Source organism: Tachysurus fulvidraco, chromosome 15, assembly GCF_022655615.1.
Source record: "Tachysurus fulvidraco isolate hzauxx_2018 chromosome 15, HZAU_PFXX_2.0, whole genome shotgun sequence".
Lineage (NCBI taxonomy): Eukaryota > Metazoa > Chordata > Actinopteri > Siluriformes > Bagridae > Tachysurus > Tachysurus fulvidraco.
In genome coordinates, this window is record NC_062532.1 from 7,712,957 (window position 1) to 7,737,944 (window position 24,988).

Consider the following 24,988-nt stretch of genomic DNA (forward strand, 5'->3'; position numbering starts at 1 on the left):
TCCAGCTTAACAGAACTTTATTCACATTTCACATGCAGGCAGTAATGACAAGAACAAGTCAAGAACAAGACACTGGAAATAATGAATGAGAAATGACCCATCACTGTTCTAAGCTAAATATAAACTACAGAATGCTGTTAAACACACCCGCTAAACTGTCTATAACAGAAGACTATAATTGTGCATTTTCAAGATTAAATCACTCACTGCTTATCAAATAACTCAGCCCTGTGTACAGCTCTTTATCCTGGGATGGGTAGTTGTGGATCTGTTGACTTTCCCAGAAACACTGGACACAAGGTGGGAATACAGCTTCCCATAGTTACTATAACTATGGACAGATAATGTTCTGTCACAGACCAGGATACGCACACATTCACCCACATTCACACCTAAGCACAAATTAGTTTTAGAAGGGTATCTGAGAATGAGAAGGAAACTGGACAACATGGAGGAAACTAACACATTTGGAGAACATGCAGAATTCCACATAGTAACTTGAGCTCAGTGCCAATTCTGATAACTTTAGATCAGTGGCATCATTTTTAAGTGTTTTGTTTTTCTTAAATCTGATTCAAATTTGCCAGGACTGGACACATGTACATCATTCTACAGTTGACTGCTCGGTATAGCTCCATTAAACACTTACTTTTGTTTAGTTGTGATCAATAGAGATCCTGACAAGCAGGAAGTGGGGGCCACAAGCACTTCTTGTCAAGTGGAAGTCTTGTTCAAACCCCAGTACCGCTGAGCGGTCACTGTCCGGCTGCTATGCTTTGGTCCCAAATTCCTAAGCTGCGATATGTGAAGAAAAAGATTTCACTGTTCTATTATCTATGTGATAAGATGGGCTTCTTCTTCTTAAGTCTGAGTTATTGGACAGGGCCATATTGAGAGATGAAGGGAGATGAATGAGCAGGGATCGGAAGCACCCATAAGACCAATAACTCAAGACCCTAAGCAAGCATACTGTAAGTGGAAAAAGTTTCAGAAGTGGAAGACGATAGTTCTCGATCCAGGACTGCCACATATACCAAATATCCATATGTGGGGCCATAATGAGGTCCTGTTTCCTCAGGAAAAACATATACTGTACAGCGAACACCAAGACTAGGTGGCTCAAGACAGCACCAGAAGCATCTTCAGTGCCATCAACACCAGCAATCACAACTAAACATCTCTATACAGCTGCTTTATGACAAGATATTGCTGTTTAAAGTGCTACTGTATATATCCATCCATTCATTCTCTGCACTGCTTATCCTACTGGGTCATGTGGAACCTGGAGTCTATCCCAGGAGACTTACTGTAGGGCACAAGGCAGGGTTCACCCTAGATAGGATGCCATTTTATTGCAGGGCACACACTTTCACACGACATGGGGAAATAATGGAAAATAATTGAAAATACAATAGTAATAATAATTCTATCAAATACTAATATATTAAATACAACTATAAATACTATTATTTCTAAGGTTATGATCATTTTGTGGAAATGTACCAATGATTCTGCAGCCGATGGGGGACATGGTGCAGATTTTGATGTAGTAAGTAATTGTAATCCTACTACGATGTAACATTAAAAATTGATGCTGTTATGCAGTCAGTGTGAATTATGCTGTAATTTTTCTGAACATTGTTAACACAGTTTCACTAGTTAGATCTAATATGCATACAAGATGAGATTCATATCTAACATCTTTTTATGTAAACTCCTTCACTTGCGGTCCAGTTTGCTGGCCATCAGTTTCTTAATATCGATCGGTCCAGCTGCTGCAGCTGCTTTGGCTTTTTCCTCCTGTTCCTGCTGCCACAGGATGATGGGGTCGATGCCGGGTTTGCGGTTTCTTGCATTTTGCTCCAGTTGACCATCACTTCACAGGGTAAAGAATAAATACAAGTCTTTAGCATGTACTGAAGAATTTTGGAATCAATTAGTGAATCAAAACCTTTGGAAACAATATGATCCATGTTTTTAGGTGACTGATCACCGCCACCACCTGGATAACTATTTGGTCTTGGTTTGGCTCACAAGACAAGGCAAAGGTCACCAAAGGAAATTTAACAGGAATCCAAAGTTCAGCTAACTGAACCAACTCAGGACAGTGGTGGCTTAAGTGGTTAAGGCTCTGGGCTGTTACATAGAGGACCAGGGTTCAAGCCCCAGCACTGCCAAGTTGGGCCCTTGAGCAAGGCCCTACACATTCTCTCCTCCAGGGATGCTGTATCATGGCTGAGCTTGTGTTCTGACCTCACCCTCCAAAAGTTGAGATGCGTGATTAAAGAATTTCACTGTGCTGTAATGTATATGCGACAAAATAAAAGCTTTTATTCTTTTCAAGTCACATCCCACGTCTTTTCCCCTTCGGTCAATTAAAATTCTTGCCTTGTGAATTCATTTTTATCCTGATTGCTGCTTTAGATTAAACCATAGATGTTGGCACCTTTATTTTAAACTCCTCAACTTAAACAATTTCATATCCCTTTATGTGGATACGTCGTAACACTTACGTGAAGTTATGTGGCACGGGTGAGATCGCTTTTTTCTGAATGTCCTTGTAGACCGGTGACTTCAGATAGCGATAAAATGTGTCCTGCAGGCGATATGCAGAATTACAGACCAGTCATTTTAGCAATAATCATTTAAAGTTTCCAAAACCTTCCAAACCTTCTTCATCAGCATGAAAATGTGTGTTTGAGCTGCATCCAGGACATTGCGGTGTGGATGTTCCAAACCCTTCACTGTCAGTCCCATCGTCCGACCATCGATGTTAATCCAGCGTGGAGCTCCTGGAGATAAAAAAGTCCTGCGTACACACACAAACATAAAATTCAGAGTTTTGTTGTTGTTGTTATCATCGTTTTCTTTTCTGGAAATGGAATTCCAGTAATCAATGTTTAAGTCTGCCAATATTAAATATATAGGTATGTATCTTCTCTAAAAAGTGGTGTTGTGAATAAAATAAATGCAAACAAATGAGGAAAGTTCAGTAGTTTCTCCTCAAAACACTAGTTACAGGACACAGAATAAAATATACAGCTCTAAATAAAACACTTATTTCAAAAGTAAATGGATAATTGCTCAGAAGTAGCCAAGTAAAGATTTTAAGGGTACTAAACCCTTTTACTACAAAGGTCTCACTTAAAAATGGTCTCAGCTTTCTCAGACATGGATGCTGCCGCTCCCCACTTCATCTCCTCAGCAGCCTCCCAAAAAGCCAAATTCTCACCTGGAAATAAACATAAATCAATAAGCTCTCATCTACAGTACAAGCTTGGATCAAACAGTCCAGAAATGTCAATAACAATCAACACACACCGCTGAATTCCTTCTTCAGGAAGAGTTTGAAGTCAGCACGGCCTCGTGGATCGTTAAGTAACTCATAAAAGCTGAAGGACCAGCGCTCGACTCTTGACTTTGTAGGGATTTCAACGCTGTGAAGCAAAATCAAGTGCAAAAGCATTATTGACTAATAATATCAATTTATCATTTATTGATTATTTATTATTTATTAATAGCACTAATACACCTTTTGTAACTCTGGCTTTTAATCAAGACTGTATAAAAATATGAATTATTTTATCATCAGTTGGAAGCTTGTACTGTATATAAAATGAGCTAGGACACAAACTAAAAGATATACACTATAAATAGACACAGTAAAAAGTTGGTGTGTTATATTCATTCATTCATTCATTCATTCATTCATTCATTTTCTACCGCTTATCCGAACTTCTCGGGTCACGGGGAGCCTGTGCCTATCTCAGGCGTCATCGGGCATCAAGGCAGGATACACCCTGGACGGAGTGCCAACCCATCGCAGGGGTGTGTTATATTGAAAAAGCTACATTTGCTAATAAGCATCTGCTTTTATCTGTTTACTGCTAACCATTGCCATTAACAGAACTTTAACTTGTATACTGTATACTAAGCAAAAACAAAGCAAAGCTGTATACTAAGCAAAAACAAAATCTACAATTTTGAGATTTATCATCACCATAAGTCGTATTTGTGCATTTTTTTTACATTATACAATTTTCTCACATTTTTGATATAATGTCAAATTCAGAGCTCTAAATGTGTGTCAATACCCAATACAGATCCAATACTGCCATCCACAGAGTAATAAGGTCAATTTCAAAGGGCAGTTTGTGTCCTGTGCTCATTAAGGATGTGAAACTGCACTTCAGTCAGTGGAATATTGTAACAAAATGTGCATTTATACCGTCACTGCTGTGACTTATGAAAACTCACTCATAATGTTCATCTCCAAGATCTGTTATGTAACTTTACATAACATGCATTTAAAACAGTATTATTAGTAGTGTTAGTAGTTGTAACAGTTGCAACTGAAGTCAAAAACTCACTTTCTCATGTTCAGATCCCAGTATGTGACATCATCAGTTTGCCAGGGGTTGCTGGGAACACATGCTTTGAGAAATGGATCGTGGTCCTGATATGTTGTCATGTGTTTCACAAGGCTGAATGTGTGGGAAAACAAAAGCACACAAACATAAATTTGTGTAAAATAAAGAACACAAGCACTCTATCAAGCACTAATACAGAACTGCTCCAATCCTCAGGATTATCATTCCTTACATATAGAGTACTGTGAGTTCTTATAGGTTGAATGCAATAAGGATAATTACTTAACATATAAAAGACAAAGATCTTGACTATTGGTGGACAAGTCAGACCTACCAGGTCTGGATTTACCAAAGCTCCATCCTGCCCAGGAACCTGTGGCCTACTGCTAGTTTATGAGGTTCCAATCATAGTCAAGTCCCTGAAGAGGAAAACCTTTACAAATGTATGTCAGAGGTTCTGGTCCCCTCCAGTGAGCAGCCTTACTGAGGCATTTAAGGTGTCTATACAAGAGAGGCTCTTCAGTATAGAGAATCCAAGGACCCCAAAGCTAGCATTGGGGTCAGAATGGGCAGGAGGTGGAGAGCAGTCAATACACAAAGATCTAATGGGGAATGTAGTAACAGGCCGGCCTGGGTTAGAATTTCCTCAGGATTCCAATAGAGAAAGCCCATGGCAAGGAGAAACACCACCTGATCTAGGTGAGGTTCAATTAGGTGGAGTGGACGAGAGAGCCAGCAGGTTGCAGGCCTTTAACGGCAGGGAGCATGGATGAGGTGGGATGGTTCTACTACCGTACCCAGTTCCTAATACAGGCAGTTTATGATAGCTTGCCAAGTCCAGCAAACATATCTTTGAAAACACAAAACCTATCTTGCTCCCTTTGCTCTAGAAGGGGATCAATAGAGCACATTCTAAGCAGAATCACAAAGGCCCTTGTCAAAGGTAACTCTCGCTTGTGACATGACAAGGTACACAAAGTACTTGCTGAAATAGTAACCTCAGCCATCCACATTGGACATAAACGAAACCAGTCAGTAAGCAAAAGAGAAGCGTTCCCCATAGTCAAGATTGACAACAGCTCTCCTTGTATCAGTTGTTGATTGGCAAGCAGACGATATAAACTCCACAACATTCCGTACTGACATGGCATGCCTTTAAGGTACCTTCAGACAGGTGATTATTGTAGAACTCAAAAGTGCCTTAAAAAGAATACATGGAGAAGGCATTTGTAAGAAAGTGTACCAAGTACCAGACGTTGGTGAAGCAATGAAAGAACAGAGCTGGAACACTCTCTGCAAACCAACAGAGGTCTTATTGCCAGAGTTTTGCAGTCCACTCACTCTGAGAAGTCTTTACTTGGCTCAGCTAAGGTTTGGAAAAAAGTAGGGATATAAAATCTCAGCAGACAGAGACTATGGATTAAGAGGGCAGCCATGTGGTCTACTGCTGCTGGGGCACATACTGGGGACTGATCTCTCCATCGGGTTAGAAATATTTTATCACAGACCAGAGCATATATTCCACAATAATGTTAATAAATGTTCCTAAAATTTTGTTCAGATTTGGATATTTACTTGAGACGAAGTAAACATTGTTGTACTCACGCTCCCAGCGACACTGAAGATTTGACCCGTGGTCTCATGATGATCTGCTGCAAGTAGATGATCTAAAAGCAAGAGCAGTTAGAACAGAAGAGAACAAGCTAAATCTGTTTAAAACAAAATATACACATAAGGGATTCCACTTACAATTCTTCTATAGTAGTCAAAGGTTTTTTTCTAGGAAAAAAAAGGTTTCAATATTAGTATTTTTACAACAGGCCAGTATTTTTTAGTGCAAACACAACAAACAATACACTTTACCAACCCACATAATTAAAGGCACCACTGCACACAGAAAAGTTACAGCTAATCAGTATATCTATTTTAAAGGATACTCAAAGCCACCATTTATCATTGTAACAAGTATAAAAGCATGTCAGCTAATATATTACTATATTACTATAATTTTCTCAAATTGTAGAAGTTTTAGTTTTTCTATAAAAAATGAAGAGTACCGACATCACATACCTTTGACATAAGTTGTTAAATAACAAGAATTATGGTTTCAAACTGTAAGACTGGTACATGAAGAATGCACACTATAATGTATTAGGAGTATGTACCTAGGAAGTGTGTCGTGTACTGGGATTGTTATTTGTAGTATTTAGTGGCCATACAGAGCCCATTGGTAAATATATATGGAGAACGTATGTGTGAACGTATAGTAATGGGTGTATGGGAGACTGCAGTGGGTGTTTGGAAAATTGCAGTGTCTGTATATGTTCTATGTGTAGTTTATGGAGGTGTATGAGGAATGTACATGTAGTGTACATATGTGGGAATGGGCAATGCTGTATATACTCCGAAAGTACTGGAACAGCAAGGCCAGATCATTTGTTTTTAGGACAACATTTGACTGACAGGTGTTTCTTGTTGCCCAGGGATGTCCTGATAGACTGATAGTTTATACAATCCCAAAACCAACAGTCAGTTACAAAACAAACAGTCTCCACAGGACAGAGGTGATAGTATCACAATCCACCATTTGAAGACAACAAGAGTAAAAATATAGAGGGTAATACTTCAAGATGTAAACCACATATCTGCAGTAAGAAACAGAACTTGATTGGAATTTGCAGTGTAATACAGAGATTTGTAAAGTTTGGAACCATATAATAGGAAAAGTGATCATCCAAAGTGATAGGAAGGCCAAAGTATAAAATAAAGCTGGATAATGATCCAAAACATGCTGGAAATTCAACAAAGGTTTTAGACTGGCCAAGTCCATTACCAAAGCTCAAACCAATTTAGCACTGATTTTTCACCACTTGACTTCAAAGAACAGAAACAAAGAACAACGTTCACGGTGGGTCAGAAGCTTGATGCAGTTATCGCAAGCTGAAAATATATAACCAAATATGAAGTTACTTACTTTAAAATCCTTAAATATCTATTTCATTATTTTTGCCCACCTGAGAATTGGGTGGCTACCATCAAATGTGGCATATTCTAAATTGTTTAACACATCTAGAAATAAATATCAGGGGGGAAAAAATTGAAATTCTGATGTATGGATTCAGATTTATCTCTTTTGATCTAAAACCGAAATGTCTTCAGTGTATAACAAAACAAAAGAATTGGCCTTGCTGTTCCAATACGTTGGGAGGAGAATTTATTATGGAAAGTTAACCGGTAAAAGTTAAAGGGTCAGTGAGCAGACTTCATGAAAACCCAGGTTACCCATGCAGATAAAAGAAAAACAAAAAATGCCTGGAAAGGAGAGAGAGAACACAGAGGTCATTAGAAATAGTCCAGATTCATAAACATAGTAATCATTGAAATATCACAAGTGAGGTAAGAACCAACATAAAAATACACTCATTACAAACAGCCAAAATGTCATTTGGACCTTGGGCTTTTGTCTGAATTAGCTGTTAGCAGAGTCCACTAAACTATTTAATCTGCTCAAAGTGGAATTAGCAGAGGTTATTTTGGGCATTTGACTTTAAGGACAAGGAAGCAATGTTAGTGTGTGGAGCTTATCTTTAGGTTTGGGCAAACTGGCACATAAATGCTGCTGTTAAATCATTTTTAATTTAATGTAATTACATCTTTACTAGTACATTTAATTATTCAATACTTAACAGGAGACTATTTTAATAATTGAAGATTTTGAAAGACAGGCAGACATGAGTTATAGTTAAAAGGGGAATTTAATTTAATCTAGGGGATTTGATTTAATTTAATCTAGGGGATTCTTAATTTTTCTATTCATACGTTGTATGTTCTACTTCATAAATTGTATGAAAATCATTACACACTATATATAGAGAATGGAGGGGGTTTGCTTTGCAAGATCAGGAACCAGAAATCCTTAAATACAATGGCAAAAACCATCCTTTGCCATTGCAGTACTAAGGAAAAGAAACACAGCTAAGCTGATCTAATGTTCTTAGGCTTCTTAGCATTAAAGTCTACACTCAGATGCCACTATAGGAAGTGCTGTCTCGTTGCTACATTTCCAGCATCTATTTGAGATGAATTTTGGCCAATACACGTCACTAGAGCTGATAAAGTACAGAACAACTCCTATTAATGTGACAGGGGTTTAACTGAGGAAAACTGTGACAGGAAGTAGATGAGGGTGCATCAAAACTGTAAGGGATCGAAAGGCATTCTCACCTTTCACCTCTTCGTTGTTGGGATCAATGAGCCGATCCATGCCGTAGTCCATTGCACTGTGAGTTTGAGGCTGTGAAGATAGAGAGATACACTTAATAGTTATGTGTATGTAGTATATCTTCAGGATTTACTTACAAATATGTTTTATTAAAGGGGGTGGTAAAACACGATTTCACCTTTCCTACTTTAGCTAGTGTGTAATGTTCCTGTTTGAGCATAAACAACATCTGCAAAGTTACAAAGTTCAAAGTTTTAAGCAAAGGGAGATATTTGCTTTTAAAGAAATCCATTTCAAAGGACTACAGCAAACAGCCGGTAAGGACTACACGACATTCCTCCAGGGTTGCTGACATCACTAACCCCGATATTTACATAAACCCCTCCTCCGTGAATATTAAATAAGGGGAGGCTTGGCCATTTTATATTGCTGTGGAGAAGAGTTAACTAGGCAGTTAGCGAATCACAACACACTGGGCCAGCTAATCAATCAAAGCCCATTGCTGTTTTTGAGGGACTGGCTTCATAGAACCCGGAAGCCATCAGACCGTTTTACAAGGAGGGACAGAGCAGTGTAGAATAATGGTAAAATATATGAAAAATAATGCATTTTTTTAAAAAAACGAAGCATGAACACATGTTACAGTGCACCCCACAAACACAATCAAGCCTTCGAAAAAACGTGTTTTACCACCCCTTTAAATAACACCCTGCCTTATATAAGTTTTACATTGCATATTTTATAGTGTTGAAAGTAAAACAGAAGTAATTGAAAAGACAAATCATGAAGATTCTTTAAAAAAAACAATAATATCTTTGTGGAGGAAAATATATATATATATATATATATATATATATATATATATATATATATATATATATGTATATATATATAGTTTGCGAAATCATTTACAAAGAAAAAAGTGTAAAACCTTTAAATCCATTCAGGTGCAAACACTGCCATCAGTCACATAATTAGTTAAACTGAGTTGACGTGTGTGTATGTGTCTGTGTGTGTGTGCCTGTGTGTTCAAGGTGTCACATAACCACAATATAAATAGACCAGTTCCTGGAAGGCCCCAGAGTTTGTTAGAGAACACACCTAATCAAAAAGCCACATGAAGAGCAACAAGCTTCTGAACCAATTCTGGAACAAAGTTATTTAGGACAATCATTGCAATAACTGCAAGAACCCAAACAAAATGATAATAAATATAAAAGATTTAGTGTATTGTATAGCATCTTTACTTCACAGACCCAACTTGGATTTACACTATGGAAATATTTTGCTAATACTTTTGAACGGTGATTAAAATTCAATACACTAGATAACAGAAAACAACAGATAGTCAACAGACACAAAAATATACTCACCGGAGGTCTGTGTACAATCCAGTAGGCCCTTTCCTGACAATCATATACAACCCGGTCTGATTTTTCCCTTTCCTTCGCAACACTGCAAAAAAAGTAAAGCAATCCATTACTGGGAAGCTAAATAGATGGTTACTTTCTACTAAAAGTTTAGGTTTTTCTTTGTAGCAAGTAAATTAAGTGCATAATGTGTTCATTTACTTCACAGAAATTGAATCTTTTTCAATGTAATGTAGCAAGGGCTAAGGTAGAGCAACTGTTGCGATTATCTGACCCCACGTTTCAACACTGCTATGCTTTAGTGCATTAATTTGTGTCTGAGAAACCTAGAATATGAAATTTAGTGAGCACAATTTTATCTAACCTTGTGAATGAATGCTAACAAAGTGAAAAAAGCAAGCGACAGCCAAACTAGCAAGTAAGTAAACTTGAAAAATTAGCAAAAAGTTACCTAGTCAGAATAATGTATTGTATACTCTAGTTTGGTATAATTTAAATGTTTTATCTAAATTCTTCATATTGTTCAGTGTGAAAACTGACCTGAATTGCTCTTTGGCTTGCATCACAATAAAATCCCATTTGTGGTGAAGCCATTTGTGAAGCTTGTTGTAGTTCTCCTGTTTATTGCATTAACAAATTGCTGTCATTGCTTTTTATCAGAAAAAAACAACAAAAAAAACAGGAAATTGTGTGACACTGTGTGTGTAGATGCTTTGTGTAGAGAAAGCAGAACCTGTTCGTAGTTTTCAAGTGTCCCCTTCTTTCGCATGTTTCTCTTCACCAGATAAATTGCTTTAGTGAAAACAAGACAGGAAATTTAACTGTGTGCAAACTCTTAAAATCAATTCATTTCTATAAACCAATCTACCATCTATTCATCTATGGGACAAGAAAAAACTTCTACTGTATTATAGAGTAACAAGCAGCACAGCATAGGATCGGAACAATACAATAATTTATTTTAGTAAAACTAGTGTGCCACTGTTTTGATCAGCTCTGAAGACAGAGTTCATCCAAATTAAATATATATAATGACTTTAAATGTAATTCATAAACCAAGACATATTTGGTGTGAAGGTTGTGTGTTGGAATAGCCAGTAAGAGAAGCCCAGAACCTTCAGCACCATTTCACATCTACTACAGGTTCATTAACTATCAGCTTCTTTTGTGTATACAAGATATTTAATTTCTCATAAGGTAGAGAGATGCATCTTCTCTTTTCTTCTCCTCATACACGTCGGACCTCATGTAAATCCTATGGCGCACTTATTCTCCTTTACCACTAAGCTTGAGCCTGCAGCTCGTTGATAAGCCATTTACAATAGAAATGATTGCGAAAACACAACACTGAGGTCGACATTCACTGAAATAAAGTCTACTTCCACAATCGCTCATTTTTCCCAACTAGGCATTTACACTCACCCTGATTTCGACCTCACCCTGAAAATACAAACCACACTAGTTTTTTTGTTTTTTCCCCTGACAATCCTCGTGATTAGCAAACATGTTTTCTGGCTTCCTCGATACATAGCTTCAGCTTTGAATGACTAACAAGTTATGTTGCAAGATTCGAATTCATGCAGCCAGTTCCCGAGAAGCAGAACATGAGAAATATCAGATGCCGCTGTATTAACCAGCTTAAGGAACAATCACCAGTTCATGTTGTCTAAAATATTTAGTCTTGCAGTGAGCTTTCTAGTTTGAATATTTAAAAATTTGTACCCTATGATATTCATATAAAGAAGGATAGAACACTCTCTGTGTCTATTTCTAGATGTATGGATTACATAGCCCACCTTATAGCCTGAGAGCCATAGATGCTTTGTCGATGGCGACATTTGGAAGATTTTTTCATGCTGAGAGTTAATCAGTTTTCAACTCTGGCTTAAATAAAACCTAGAAATGAATTGCAACTCTTGATCAAATTACAAGTGCTTCTGGATTTGGCCCATCAGGAGAAAATACAGGTTCTAATTCTGATCTTGGACAATAGGAAATTCTACGTAACTTGGTCAAGGGTTTAAACAAAAGTAACTTTTCTTATTCATGTAAACAGTGTCTGTGGGTTTGGTATGTGCAAGTGCAGATTCAGGATTATGACCTTGTCACTGTCCATACATACTCTCCTCCCAGCTCTTCCGGGTTACCACCCGCTTGATAGATTACTGGCCTCCCTCTAGGGATTTCTAGACAGCAAACAATTGTGCCATCACAGTGTCACATCACCAGAGATGGATTTTTGCTCAAGTAATTTTATGCTAGATCTATGGATCAGCTGTATTTTATAGTTCAAATCACTTCTAATGCACACTTTGAAAAACGAGAAGTCATGTCTTCTGTACAAGCCGGATGCTCACATGTACTAATACCAAACTCCTTACGATACTCCTTTACACACTTTCACACCTATTCTCCAGTATGCTTTGGGCAGTCATGGGAAAACCAGAAAGAACCAACAAGGCACATGTAAAACCCCACACAAATGTACACAACATTCCTGTTGCTAATGCAATGTTGCGTACATTTCATTGCTGGCTTAACTGTTCCTTTGATTCCTGGTTTCTTTCTAAAATGGCTTTTAATGTCACTTGTACCATAGTGCTATTAAATTCTTGACTCAAAGTTGTAAAAGGCTTTGTTACAGTTTCTGACAGTTGTTCTTTGGCTAGACAACTCATGTACAGTATATATAACTACACTTGTTCTAATACATTATAATGACCATTTATTAAAGGCAGGGTCTCCGATTTTTTTAAAGCCAAAGTTGACATATAAAATCACCAAAACAAACATGCCCCTAACCCAAATGGGTCCCACCCCTGTATTGATAGCTCCACCCACACATACATACATAACCCAGGCAACTAATGGAAAGAAATGTGTCTTTATCATGGCTGAAGGGAAGAACAATAAGATTGCAGATAAACAAACAAGCAAAAATGACACACAAGCATAATCATGCAAAGGCATATATTAGTTCTGTGAAACAAAGCAAAACCAACGTTACTCACCTATCGAGAAGGAAAAAAGCAACCTCGGAGTCTTAAGTAAAGTTGGCCACATATTCACAGTCTGGAGTTTCTCGAGTCAATAACTCCTGAGTTAAATGCTGTTACCAGCAAAACGCAGTTGTAGCTGCCTCTCTACATTACTACGATAGAAAATAGGTGTTATTTGTGTAGTAAAAGCATTTAGCTCAGAAGTTATTGACTCTGGAATCTCCAATCTGTGAATATGCGGCCAACTTCCGGCTCCTTCAGTTCTCTTCAGCGCTGGAAAGCTATATTAACACTATATTAAGCTATATTAACAGCTATATTAAGCTATATTAACACGTCCTACTTCTTGCCTTATCGTAAGCTTTCTTCGCTTTCTTTCTTTGTTTTTATCCCCCATGTCAATGTTAAAACCGCTTTCTGCTAATGTCACACATGTGCACTGAATACTCTCTCCGCTGCATATTGACAAGACCCGCCCCTTTCTGCTCACTGGCTACATGTTTGTTTTGATTTTTGTTTAGTTGTCGGCCTGACTTTTCTGAAGCGTTTCTCAAAAATCGGAGACCCTGCCTTTAATAAGGACTTGTATAATGCTGATATGACACATAAATGGAATAAAACATATTTGCAGTGTTGGTTTATTTAGCATTTTTATAGCTGTTATAGCACAAGTGGTAAAAGGAACTTATTTCACAAACATTCCACAACATGTATCTAACTATAAACAAGGAAAAATGTCATTCTATAAAATACAAATGGTTAGGACTAATAAGAAATTAATTGACTTAATTGACAAAAGAGCTGCATCACACCATCCTGTTGATAATTATTGCCAGTTAAAATCATTCCTCTTTGTGGGTTGTTTATTACATGTAATATGCGATTCCTAGATTGTATGAAGGCTGAGGTAAAACTGGGTGTGTTAAGGGCCACATAGGAAAATCTATTAATACCATAACATAATTTGTTTAAAATACCATAATCAGTGTCTTCTTCCTTCCGTTTCTGCACAGGCCAGAAGTACGGTGTCTACGAGTGAAAAAAGTAAGAAAATTTAATTTGTATTAAAAGATTCAGTGTAAAACTGGGAAAATATTTATAACTAAAGATGATATCATATACCTGGAGGTTAAGCACCATACGGTAGTATGTATCAAAACCAAGTGCACTACTATTAGATGAATGTTAATAAAACGTTAAATCTCATAGACATGCTAGCAAAAACATTGACAAACAAATTTGGTTTCATCATTAGTTCTACACAATGCTGCATCTTGTTAAAACTGGATATTTAAAAGGTCTTGACTGAGATAAACAACACTGCAAATTAGCATTAGCACAAAGTTCTGTATTTAGGCAGTAATCGTTAACATCATTTAAAAACTGTAAGTACTGAGACTTGAGCAGCTTTTCTGATGGGAGTTAGCAAATTGGTATCATAGCTGCATCTAAAAAAAACAACAACAGTATCTGATCCCAAATTATACCTGAAAGCGATAGAGACTGCCATCTGGCTTGAGGATGAGTCTTTTGTGGTCTTGTAACGGGTAGATGAAGCCAAAAGCAACTAACATGGTGCCAATTGTCCGTGCCTCTAAGAAAAATAGTTATAAACCAAAGTGTGATGAAGATACAGATGCAAGCACATGCTGATACTCAATGGATAACTAATTACCTTGATTATCAACCTTCATATGACTGGCAATCCATGCAAGAATGTCCTGTCCTGTGATACAGACACATGTGCAAAAACATATATTTATATAAAACATACATTTATCATACACAGATTTAAAGGGAGCCTGAAGCCTGATCTCAGGGGACTCAGGGCACAAAACAACATGGACGAGGTGGCGGTCTATCACAGGGCACAATCGCACACATGCTATTCACATTACAGAACATTTAGGGATGACAATTAGACTGGTCTAGATCTTTAGACTGGGGATAAGACATGGTGTGTGTGTGTGTGTGTGTGTGTGTGTGTATATATATATATATATATATATATACAGGTGCATCTCAATAAATTAGAATGTTGTTGGAAAGTTCATTTATTTCAGTAATTGAACTCAAATAGTGAAACTTGTATTATATAAATTCAATACACACAGACTGAAGTAGTTTAAGTCTTTGGTTCTTCTAACTGAGATGATTTTGGCCCACTTTTATCAAAATTCAAAGAAAAAAAATCCAAAAGAACTACAGGCCTCACTTGCTTCAGTTAGGTCAGTGTTGATGACTCCACCATAAGAAAGAGACTGGGCAAAAATGGCCTGCAAGGCAAAGTTCCAAGACAAAAACTGTTGCTGCGCAAAAAGACTTTTAGGAAAGTAATCTATGGATTGACGAGACAAAACTTTTTGGAAGGTGTGTGTCCCAATACATCTGCGTAAAAAGTAACGCTGTATTTCAGAAAAAGGACATCATACCAACAGTAAAAGTTGGTGGTGGTAGTCTGATGGTCTGGGGCTGTTTTGCTGCTTCAGGACCCAGAAGACTTGCTGTGATAAATGGAACCATGAATTCTGCTGTTTACCAAAAAATCCCGAAGGACAATGTGAAGCCATCCGATCGTGACCTCAAGCTGAAGCTAACTTGGGTTCTGCAGAAGGACAACGATCCAAAACACACCAGCAAGTCCAACTCTGAATGGCTGAAGAAAAACAAAATGAAGACTTTGGAGTGGCCTAGTCAAAGTTCTGACCTGAATCCTATTGACATGCTGTGGCATGAACTTAAAAAGGCGGTTCATGCTTGAAAACCTTCCAATGTGGCTGAATTACAACAATTATGTAAAGTTGAGTGGAACAAAATTCATCCGCAGCACTGTAACAGCACGATTGATTACAGTTCTTGTTGCTAAGGGCGGCCCAACCAGATATTAGGTTTAGGGGCAAACACTTTTTCACACAGGACCATGTAGGTTTGGAGTTTGTTTTCCCTTAATAATAAAAACCTTCATTTAAAAACTGCATGTTGTGTTTACATTGACTAATATTTAAATTTGATGATCTGAAATATTAAAGTGTGACAAACGGGCAAATACAGCATATACATATAGGAAAATTTTGGTAGAAAATTGCAATAGAAGAATATATATATATCTCAAAGAACAAATTAATAGTACAAAAGCAAGGCATGCAGATGCTTGGAGGTTTAGTGAGAGGATTATCTGTACTGTTAATGTGGATTAAAGGACAACTTTAGAGTTACAAATCAGCAGACACACTTCATTTGACTAACAGTTGCCATGTTTAGCCAAGCCTGATTAGCCGTGTTTTATATTAACTTCACTTGCAGAACCAGTGATTCACAGGGAGGGGGATGGATGGATGGATGGATGGATGGATGGCTGGATGGATTGATCTTCAGTCTGCTGCCATTGGGGAGGAGACTGCGGAGTCTCCGGGCCAGGACCAACAGATTGAAGGACAGCTTCATTCATCAGGCTGTCAGGAAGCTGAACTCGCTCCCGATCCCCCCCCCCCCCCCCCCACACACACACACCTTCTGCCCCAGGCACCACAGATCTATGAACCCACCCCCACCGCTCCAGATCCCACATCCACGGGGACTGAGAGTAACACAATTTCAATTCTCTGTATGTATGTACCGTACATGTGGAAGATTTGACAATAAAGCAAAACTTGAAATTGAACTTGGATTGATGAATGGATAGATGGATGGAAGGAGGTCTTGATGGATGGACGGATGGACATGATTTCTTATGGCAGTGCTCTGATTAGTATATTTTGGAGGCCTGGATGATTTCAGCTTGCACTCTAGCAAACACAGCTGACATACATGTGTACTGAATTTTACTGATAAGTAACCATAATAATAAGAATGTAAACGTCTTTATATTTGGAGTCAAAAATGCCAATAAAGAGGAAATTAGAAATTACAGAGCTAAAAAGAAATTCAATAGTATAAGAATAAAAGAATTATACACTTTCTTCAGCTTACCTGCAATGACATGAGGAATGGAAGTGGTGTTCAATTTCTGCTCCGATGATTTTACCCCAGATTTTGAGTCCTGCATTGCCAGCATCAAGGCTTCCATCTGTGAAAGGATAAACATGATAGTGCACGCTCACTACTAACAGGTCTATAAATGCACAAAAAGACTGAATCACAGTGCATTTGTGAATCGGATATAAGGAACCATGCAGGTTTCAAAAGCATATTCTAAGGTATCAGTCACATTTTTCCATTATAATAAAAATGTATTGATACAAAATCCTAAATAGTGTTTCTAAAGACATATAAAGATTGGTTTTCAGTTTGATCGAGGGCCAGTAACTTGACTGGACGATTGATGTTCCAAGAGTGCTTATATGTATGATAGCTAGTTTGAAACAGTTACTACAATAGGGTTAACAACGTTGGCTAATAATTACGGCTCTCTGCGTACATGTTCTTACCTTTGCCACAGCCCATATTCAGTATCAGTATTCTTGTGTGTGCAATATAGATTAATTATAATTGACATATAAATTTAGCTACAAGTATTGAAAAATATGTAGTTAAGGTTTCTTATAGTTTGTTACTAGGTCTGTTATCACACTTTCTGACAGGAAAACAATGTTGAAGTGTTCTACACAGAATTTTAAGGGTTCCTCTTAAGGTCCAAGTATACAATAAAAGTTAAATAAATTTGCTGATGAGGATGTGATTTCAGTCTGTTTAGAAGATGTTTAGAGATTTTTGTCAAAAAATTTTCTTTTCTTTCTTTTGCTGAACTATATGTTTGTGTGTCATGTCTGAAAGGGTCCCACGAGTAGCCCCAATATCCCTCTCTATATTAAACCACATTTGTACATTAAGCGTGACATATTTTCTCTTATCAAACACAACCACATAATCTCAGTAACAGAGCTGTTATTTAGTTGGTCAATAATAGGTCTGTTCGAGTAGTTTGGGAGCACATAAGTGTCCACAGCATAACGTGCATAAAAACAGATTTGTAATCTTATACTGATTGCATGATGCTCAAAAAATGTCAATTGTAACAAATGAATATTAATAACAATAAAAACAATGTTTTGTAACAGAAACAAAAAAAGCTGCTAGTGAGTGAATGTACACATACCTTCTTCAGACAGGACATTCGAGGTCTATAATGCTGCCCATGGTCACGGATTAATTTAATCGTCATTTTTCTTTCAGTTCCTAAAAAAATAAGTGGTACAATTGGAATTGTAGCTTTCAAACAGCGTGCTGCTGAGAACCTGAGCTGCTGCACGTGAAAAGCAAATTAGGGCAAATTTGTCCACCAATCACAGAGCAGATTATTATTTTTGTAATCTTCACAGCCAACCTGTTCACCTGTCAGTGTACACAATCTACATTAGACTAGACTCTGTTGTGTAAAGATATATATCACAGTATTTCTACTTAATATGGTTTACACATTTCCTATATGTACATTTCACTGCACCAAATGCATTAACATTTACTGTAATAAAAAAATAATAAAACTTTGCTTTATTTATTTTATCAGTACAACCAGGTTCATAATCACATCCCCTTTAAGGGAGAATTTGAGTTGTTATATATCCCATTATATAAAATCTGATTTCAACTTTTTGGTATTTTTCTGATAGTAACCTTACCGTATTCTTAATTTCTTTGCCTTGCACTGCAAATATTTTATTAGGAAGAACATATTTCTCAACTTGCTTAAATTTACCATACTGTAAACACTCTTAGATCCATTCATAATAAATAGTTCCTAAAGAACTATGATCATATTTTTTCCAGAATACTTTACTTCCAAAGGTGTTGAAAATTGAATGAAAGCTGAGCTTTGAAACGTCCACTAGATGCCATTAGTGGACAAAAACAGAGCCTTGTGTTCAGCCTGACAACTGTTTCACTGCGTTCTGTAAAGTTTTGGAGAAATGAAAGCCAAAAAATGGCAGGAGTAAGACACGTAAAATATAAATATTTCAACTGTAATCCCATATGTGCTCTGTTGGAATCAGGACTGGTGACTGAAGATCATGAAAATACACAACTCATTGTGTAAACTCATCAAAACTCATCTCTTTAGTCAGGCGTACACATAATACATCCCATAATATCATGCACCAGAACATCAGACCAGCACATTTTTATGAACAGCAGATATGTTAATCCCTTTCCACTGCTTCTCTCTTTTGTACCTATCCCGAGGCATCCAGACACTGTACCAGCTCCCAACGTCCTCTGTGGGACGAAGCCTTGGAACGTCCACTGAGCCGAGGCCGACTCTGTGAGAATCCTGAGACATCTCCAGTTAGACTCTGTGGTACTGAGGAGATCAGAAGTCCTTGATCCTTACACCAATACAACATTTAACTGACTGTATATTACAATCACACCCCCAGTGTCACCCATATGAGGATGGGTTCCCCCTTGAGTCCGGTTCCTCTCCAGGTTTCTTCCTTTACCAATTTAAGGCAGTTTTTCCTTGCCACTGCTGCCTGAGTCACCTCAGACTTGCTCATAGGGGAATAAATACATACACACTGTGAACTATATACAACTAATAATAATCTAGAATTTTTATTCTGTTAATTCTTATTTCTTTTATTACTCGTTAATTCCTTTATCATTAATTATGTTTACCTTCTGCTCTATGTTTATGTTCTGTAAAGCTGCTTTGAGACAATGCCTATTGTAAAAAGCGCTATACAAATAAACTTGAATTGAATTGAATTGAATTGAATTCATGGTATCATAGCTACTTTGTGACATTATTATGCTGGAAGATGTGTAAATGGATGCCATAAAGGAATCAATGTGGTGAACAGTGCTCAGATTAGCAGATTGATGCAGAGTTTGTGCAATGAAAACTTTCCCCACATCATTAAACCACCATCACCAGCCTCAGATGCAGATATAGTAATTTGGGGCCCAAAACAAATCTATTACAACATAAGACAAGGTTGGGGGAAGGGGCTTGCATTGAAACTGATGAAATAACCACAATATCAATCATTTACTTATTTTAACATAAATATTTCAAATTTCAACAAATTTAACATCAATTATTATAGAATTTGCACTATTATGGGTGCTTCTGGTGCTTAAGATTACTTAACTTTAGTCTAAGTGCTGAGTCCACCCTTATATCAGGCAACATATTTAACAATCTTCAACTTCCTGACTTCAACAGATTCCTGTTTTTGGCTAGGAGGAGTGAAACTGTTGTAATCTTCTGCTGTTTTAGCTCATGTACCTCAAATTATGTACATTTTAATTTTTTTTTTTTTTTTTTTGCTTAACAGATTTGGAAAAATTGATTTTTTTGAGCTACTGTAGCCTTCTTGTCAGCTCAAACCAATCTGGTCATTCTCCTATGATATATTTTAACAAGTCTTTCTGCCAGTAAAGCACTGGATTTTGCTTACTGGATGTTTTTGTTGTTTTGTACACTTCAGTGTACTTTCTAGAGATTGCATAGTTGGAAAATCCCAGGAGATCAGCAGTTTCTAAACTATTTAAACCAACCCATCTGGAACCAACAACCAAACACCAGTCCAAGTCACTGAAATCACATTTTTTCCAAATTTGGATGTTTAAACTGAAGCGCTTGACCTGTATCTGCATGATTTTATGCATTGTGCTGCTACCACATGATTGGCTGACTGGATAATTTCATCAGTGAGCAAGGTGTACAGGTGTACAATAAAATGGCTGGTAGATATAATTCTGTATGTTGATAAAGTTGCACCTATATTGCGCTGATTTCGACGGGTGATAGTAGTAATCATGCCGTGTTAGGTTAAAAATCTACAAAAGAATTGTATGCTTCGAATGGCCAGTGACACGATACAGGGCTTGAGCAGCTGTTCTGAGCAAGCAGGATTTCAGATAGCCACAGGCACATGATATAAATTTGATGGCGTGAGAGCAAAAGAAGGGACACATATGCTCTGGTTCTGTGATTTACAACAGCATCGGATGATTACTCACCCCCTAGCGATTGGGGACTGTTGGCACATAATAATTTGCTTGGCTGCGATGCAGAAGATGGCATAAGGGTAATGTCCTGTTACTCCAGTGAATGTGAGAGAAATAGAGCTGTACATAAACTTTTATCCCATGAAGCAGAGTGAAACTGTGGTACTGAGTGAACCACTCAGTGGGGATGCAGGCTCCGGCCCTTGGAGCTTCAACTTCTCTGCTGAATATAAAGGAAATGGAAAGACATCCAGCTTCCTATCCTGTGATTTAGAGTAAATCTCTAGCACAAAGAGAATGTTTTAGTGAGGATGAGTTTGGCGACATAGGGACAACTTCCTCTGACCCCATTAAAGCTGAGTGCACCAGTTTCAAGTTTCAAAGAATTCATATTTTCAAAATCGTTTTAGTATAGTTCAATTGATAACGACAATGTGAAGTGAAGTGGGAATATGTCCTGAATGGGACACCAATTGACCACATTGCACCATGCACATGGAACTGTGAGGCAGCAATACTGTCACCTATACACTTTATTTCAACACATATATAAAACTATTAAGTCCCTGTTGCATTACACTTATTCATTATTGTGTCTCTATCAATCTATCAATCTATCTATCAACATATATAAGGAGTATATTCCAAGATTTTAAAAATCTGTTTGCATTTTTAAAACTACTCATAGCACCTTTGTTAGTTTAGGGAAGTTCTTTGGTCACACAATGTTCCCACTTTAACCAAACTACTCCTCAGTTACTCTTAACTTTCTGTTTCCAAAACCAAAGATCATACAAACTTCTCCTAGACAAAGACTAAATGTTTAATTGTATTATTTAGGAAAAATAACACCACCACTTCCAGCAATGTTACTACTACTAATAGCATTGACCTTTAAATTCAATAGATTTAGACTGGACTCTCTCGAATAGGAAAAATAAAAACATTATTATTATTATTAGTATTATTATTATTATTAGTAGTAGTAGTAGTAGTAGTAGTAGTAGTAGTAGTAGTAGTAGTAGTAGTAGTAGTAGCATTCCGCTGGATTCTTGCATAAAAGTAGCCCAGTGCTTCTTCTGTATGAAAAAAAAACTCCTAGTGTGAAAGAAGGCAGGACAAAATCGTGCACGCGCTTTTTACATCCCGCCCGCGAGCTTGCCTTAGCTCGGCTTGGCTTTAACCCCTCCCTATTTGTATCGATGAAAGTTTGTGTTACAAAGATGGCGGATTTCCTGCCGTCCCAGTCCTTTCTATCCATCTGTTTCCCTAAATGTCTACTAAACACAGGCGAGGCAGAACAGCTGAGGATATCTAAAGAGATCGACAGATGTATTTCGAAAGACAAAACGTACGTGAAGCGGCTGGTGAAGATACTTTTGCTCGGCGCCGGCGAGAGCGGCAAGTCCACTTTCCTCAAGCAGATGCGCATCATACACGGACAGGACTTCGACCAGCTGGCCAGAGAGGAGTTTCGAGCGACTATCTACAGTAACGTTATTAAAGGTGGGTGCGAGATAACGGTTACAATCTCCCTTTGTTTCGTTTTAATCCCCCTGAGTTGTGTATTAGTGGCGTGGAAGTTGTTCTGGGCCGTATCCCAAATACCGCTTTGTTCCCTACATAACTGTCGTGAGTGTGGTATGATATAATGGCGCGCGCGCACTACTTAGTGCTCTTACTGTTCAATGCTGAGGCGTTTGGTGACGTCCCTCAACAAGCTAAAGCTAACGCTAATTTTGGTGTGTCCAAAACTAAAAAGTGGTAGAAACGCCCATGTTTATTTTGAACCGTTGTGGCTTGAATAAAAATAAATAAATAAAAGATTTAAACAGTTATTGTTGTGTTTTCACGTTATTGACATATATACATACGGATAAAGTAAGGAGAAAATGTACTTATACAATGCGTACTTATACAATGCGTAAAAAATACGGAGTCTGGTTTGGCTAGCGTTAGCAATCTGGATGTGTGGAATGCTAACAACCACAACAGCTCAAATTAAGATTGTTTTTTTTTTTACACTCAAGAGCAACACTTTTTTTCGTCTGTATTGCTTAGTTTTTAATTTCGATTGACTTCTACCTTTTATTTCTTTATTTGGTTTGCTATAAAGTGACTCGATGCTACGCGAAGTGTTAGCGTCGCTAATTATCACCTGACAAAATAACGCGTCGTGAGAAATAGCAATGAGCAAAAGTGTTTGTTTAGTTAGAACAATCGGGCTTGAACCTCCTCATATCCATCTATAATATGATAATACAATAAAGTAGCGAGCTGCATGACATCCCCACAAATCCTGACGTTTAGCTTGGAGTTTATGGTGTAAGAAATAACACATTGGACTGTGATCTTCTGGGAAATTAATCCATGCCTTGGTCGTGCCATATGTCTTATTACAGCACAAACCAGTGTGTGTTATTCCACATGTACTATGACTGCCCACTTCTACTCACTTCATATTATCGACAATGATAAGATAATTAATACACATCGCCTTAATCCGTTTCTTATTAGGTTTAGATTATATGGTGTGTCCAACATACAAGTCCCGCTATACAAGATGTCACTTTAGAAACATAATTTGTGGTGATCTGTTATAGTAATATAATAAATGTGTGGTGTTTCATTTTCCTATAACAGTTAAACCGCAGCAGTTGAAAAAAATATCCACTAATAGTTATGTGTAATCTTGGCGAACGTTCTGTAAAACAAGTTAGTTCCTGTTATTTCTAATGTTATTACATTTAGAAGCAGTTGTTTCTGCACCAGCATCTCTCTCTCCCTCTCTCTGTTTTTTTTTTTTTTTTTTTTTTTACTTTACTTAATTGTCTTTTATTGGCAGTAGACACTTGTGGAGTCAGCTTGGTAATGTAGATGAAATCAGTATCATGTTTATGGCTCTATCTAGATGCCTTTAATGATTGCATGTAATGGAAGAACGCCCCTGCCATGTGCTGTTTCTTCACATCATAGGCCACACAGAGATTTTTTGACTTTCGTTTGTGGATGAAATATATTTTTTACTTTTCAGATATAGGGCAGACTGTACAGACATTTAAAGCTGTTCTGGCTTATTTTCCAGATGATGTTTGGCTCTTGGTTGCCAGTGGCTTCCTATTGGTCATATACTGCACCACAGAGGGTGGAAAAAAAGCATAGCTTCAACGTTATATGAAGTCATGTACAGATAATAGGGAGTATTTAGATCCTAAACACATCCGTGTTAAACACCGTGCGCTCAGTAGGTCATCGAAGCGATTATTGCAGTGCGTATACTTATTAAAACGACCTCCTTTTGGCCGTACGGTTGACTGCACAGGCTATCAAATCTGTTCTACACTAGATAATATATGGATCTCAAATTGATCCCTGTTGAATTTGCTTCACCCAAAAGGAAGATAAACAGTTAAATCCAGTTTTACTTAGTTCTATTTAAATAGAGAATAAGAAGCAGAAGAACCTTTTTTAAATATACCATGCCCTCCAGAACTGTTGGCACCCTTCATAAAAACTAATGTTCTTGTATAGGTGGGGGGGGGGGGGTGTTTATGACACAGTATCATGGAAAGAGCAGGTATACTAATCTGGACATAATTATTATTAAAACGATTGGAAATATGTGGTGTAGTCAGATAAGACCATCAGCATGTTGGGTGACAAAAGCATGTGCACACAGGAAAAAGGACCTGAAAGAGAATATAAAGTATGTGTGTGGATATATTGATAGTCTGGGGTTGCTTTCAAGGCGGGTTGCTCAGGGACTAGTGTAAAGATCAATGCTGGTGTGAAGAAGTAGTAATGTGATATTTCAGCCCAAATTTTGATTGTCTCTGCTAGGAGGTTCAGACATGGCCTTAGCAAACGTACTTCTCCAGGACAGAAGTTGCAAAAGATTCATTTGCTTTGTATTGAATAAAATGCACTACTTATTTATTATGCGATGTCCCTGTGTGCATGAGCTGAAAAGTCCATTTATTGTATGTGGTATTCTTTTTATCTATTAAATTGATCTTCTTTTTTGACAGAAAACATTACCCTGTTTGCAGCACATTTATTTAGAGATTAGGCTTC

At 37.5% G+C, this 24,988-nt stretch overlaps 2 protein-coding genes across 3 annotated transcripts in view; one reads left to right on the forward strand and one right to left on the reverse strand.

The window, feature by feature from the left end:
- rgs9a (regulator of G protein signaling 9a) lies at window positions 1–22,403 on the reverse strand. Of its 2 annotated transcripts, XM_027171894.2 has the most exons (18): window positions 22,270–22,403; window positions 18,057–18,136; window positions 16,931–17,027; window positions 14,637–14,687; window positions 14,449–14,555; window positions 13,939–13,990; window positions 10,696–10,754; window positions 10,503–10,579; window positions 9,966–10,047; window positions 8,602–8,664; window positions 6,120–6,149; window positions 5,976–6,037; window positions 4,371–4,484; window positions 3,322–3,437; window positions 3,145–3,232; window positions 2,671–2,809; window positions 2,514–2,596; window positions 1–1,876 (listed from the first exon to the last, which is right to left on the reverse strand). In XM_027171894.2, exons 2-18 carry the CDS (start codon window positions 18,120–18,122, stop codon window positions 1,720–1,722), a joined length of 1,443 nt encoding a protein of 480 aa, XP_027027695.1. In that variant the 5' UTR covers window positions 18,123–18,136; window positions 22,270–22,403; the 3' UTR covers window positions 1–1,719. The 2 variants fall into 2 exon arrangements, with proteins under 2 accessions (XP_027027695.1, XP_027027697.1); XM_027171896.2 differs by lacking the exons at window positions 18,057–18,136; window positions 22,270–22,403 and having other exon boundaries at window positions 14,449–14,553; window positions 16,931–17,020.
- The window catches only part of gna13b (guanine nucleotide binding protein (G protein), alpha 13b), a 23,029-nt gene continuing 20,115 nt past the window's right edge, over window positions 22,075–24,988 (forward strand). The window contains exon 1 of the mRNA XM_027171897.2: window positions 22,075–22,420. Within this exon, the coding sequence (XP_027027698.2) occupies window positions 22,117–22,420 (304 nt within the window). The 5' untranslated portion in view covers window positions 22,075–22,116. The remainder of the gene's footprint in view (window positions 22,421–24,988) is intronic.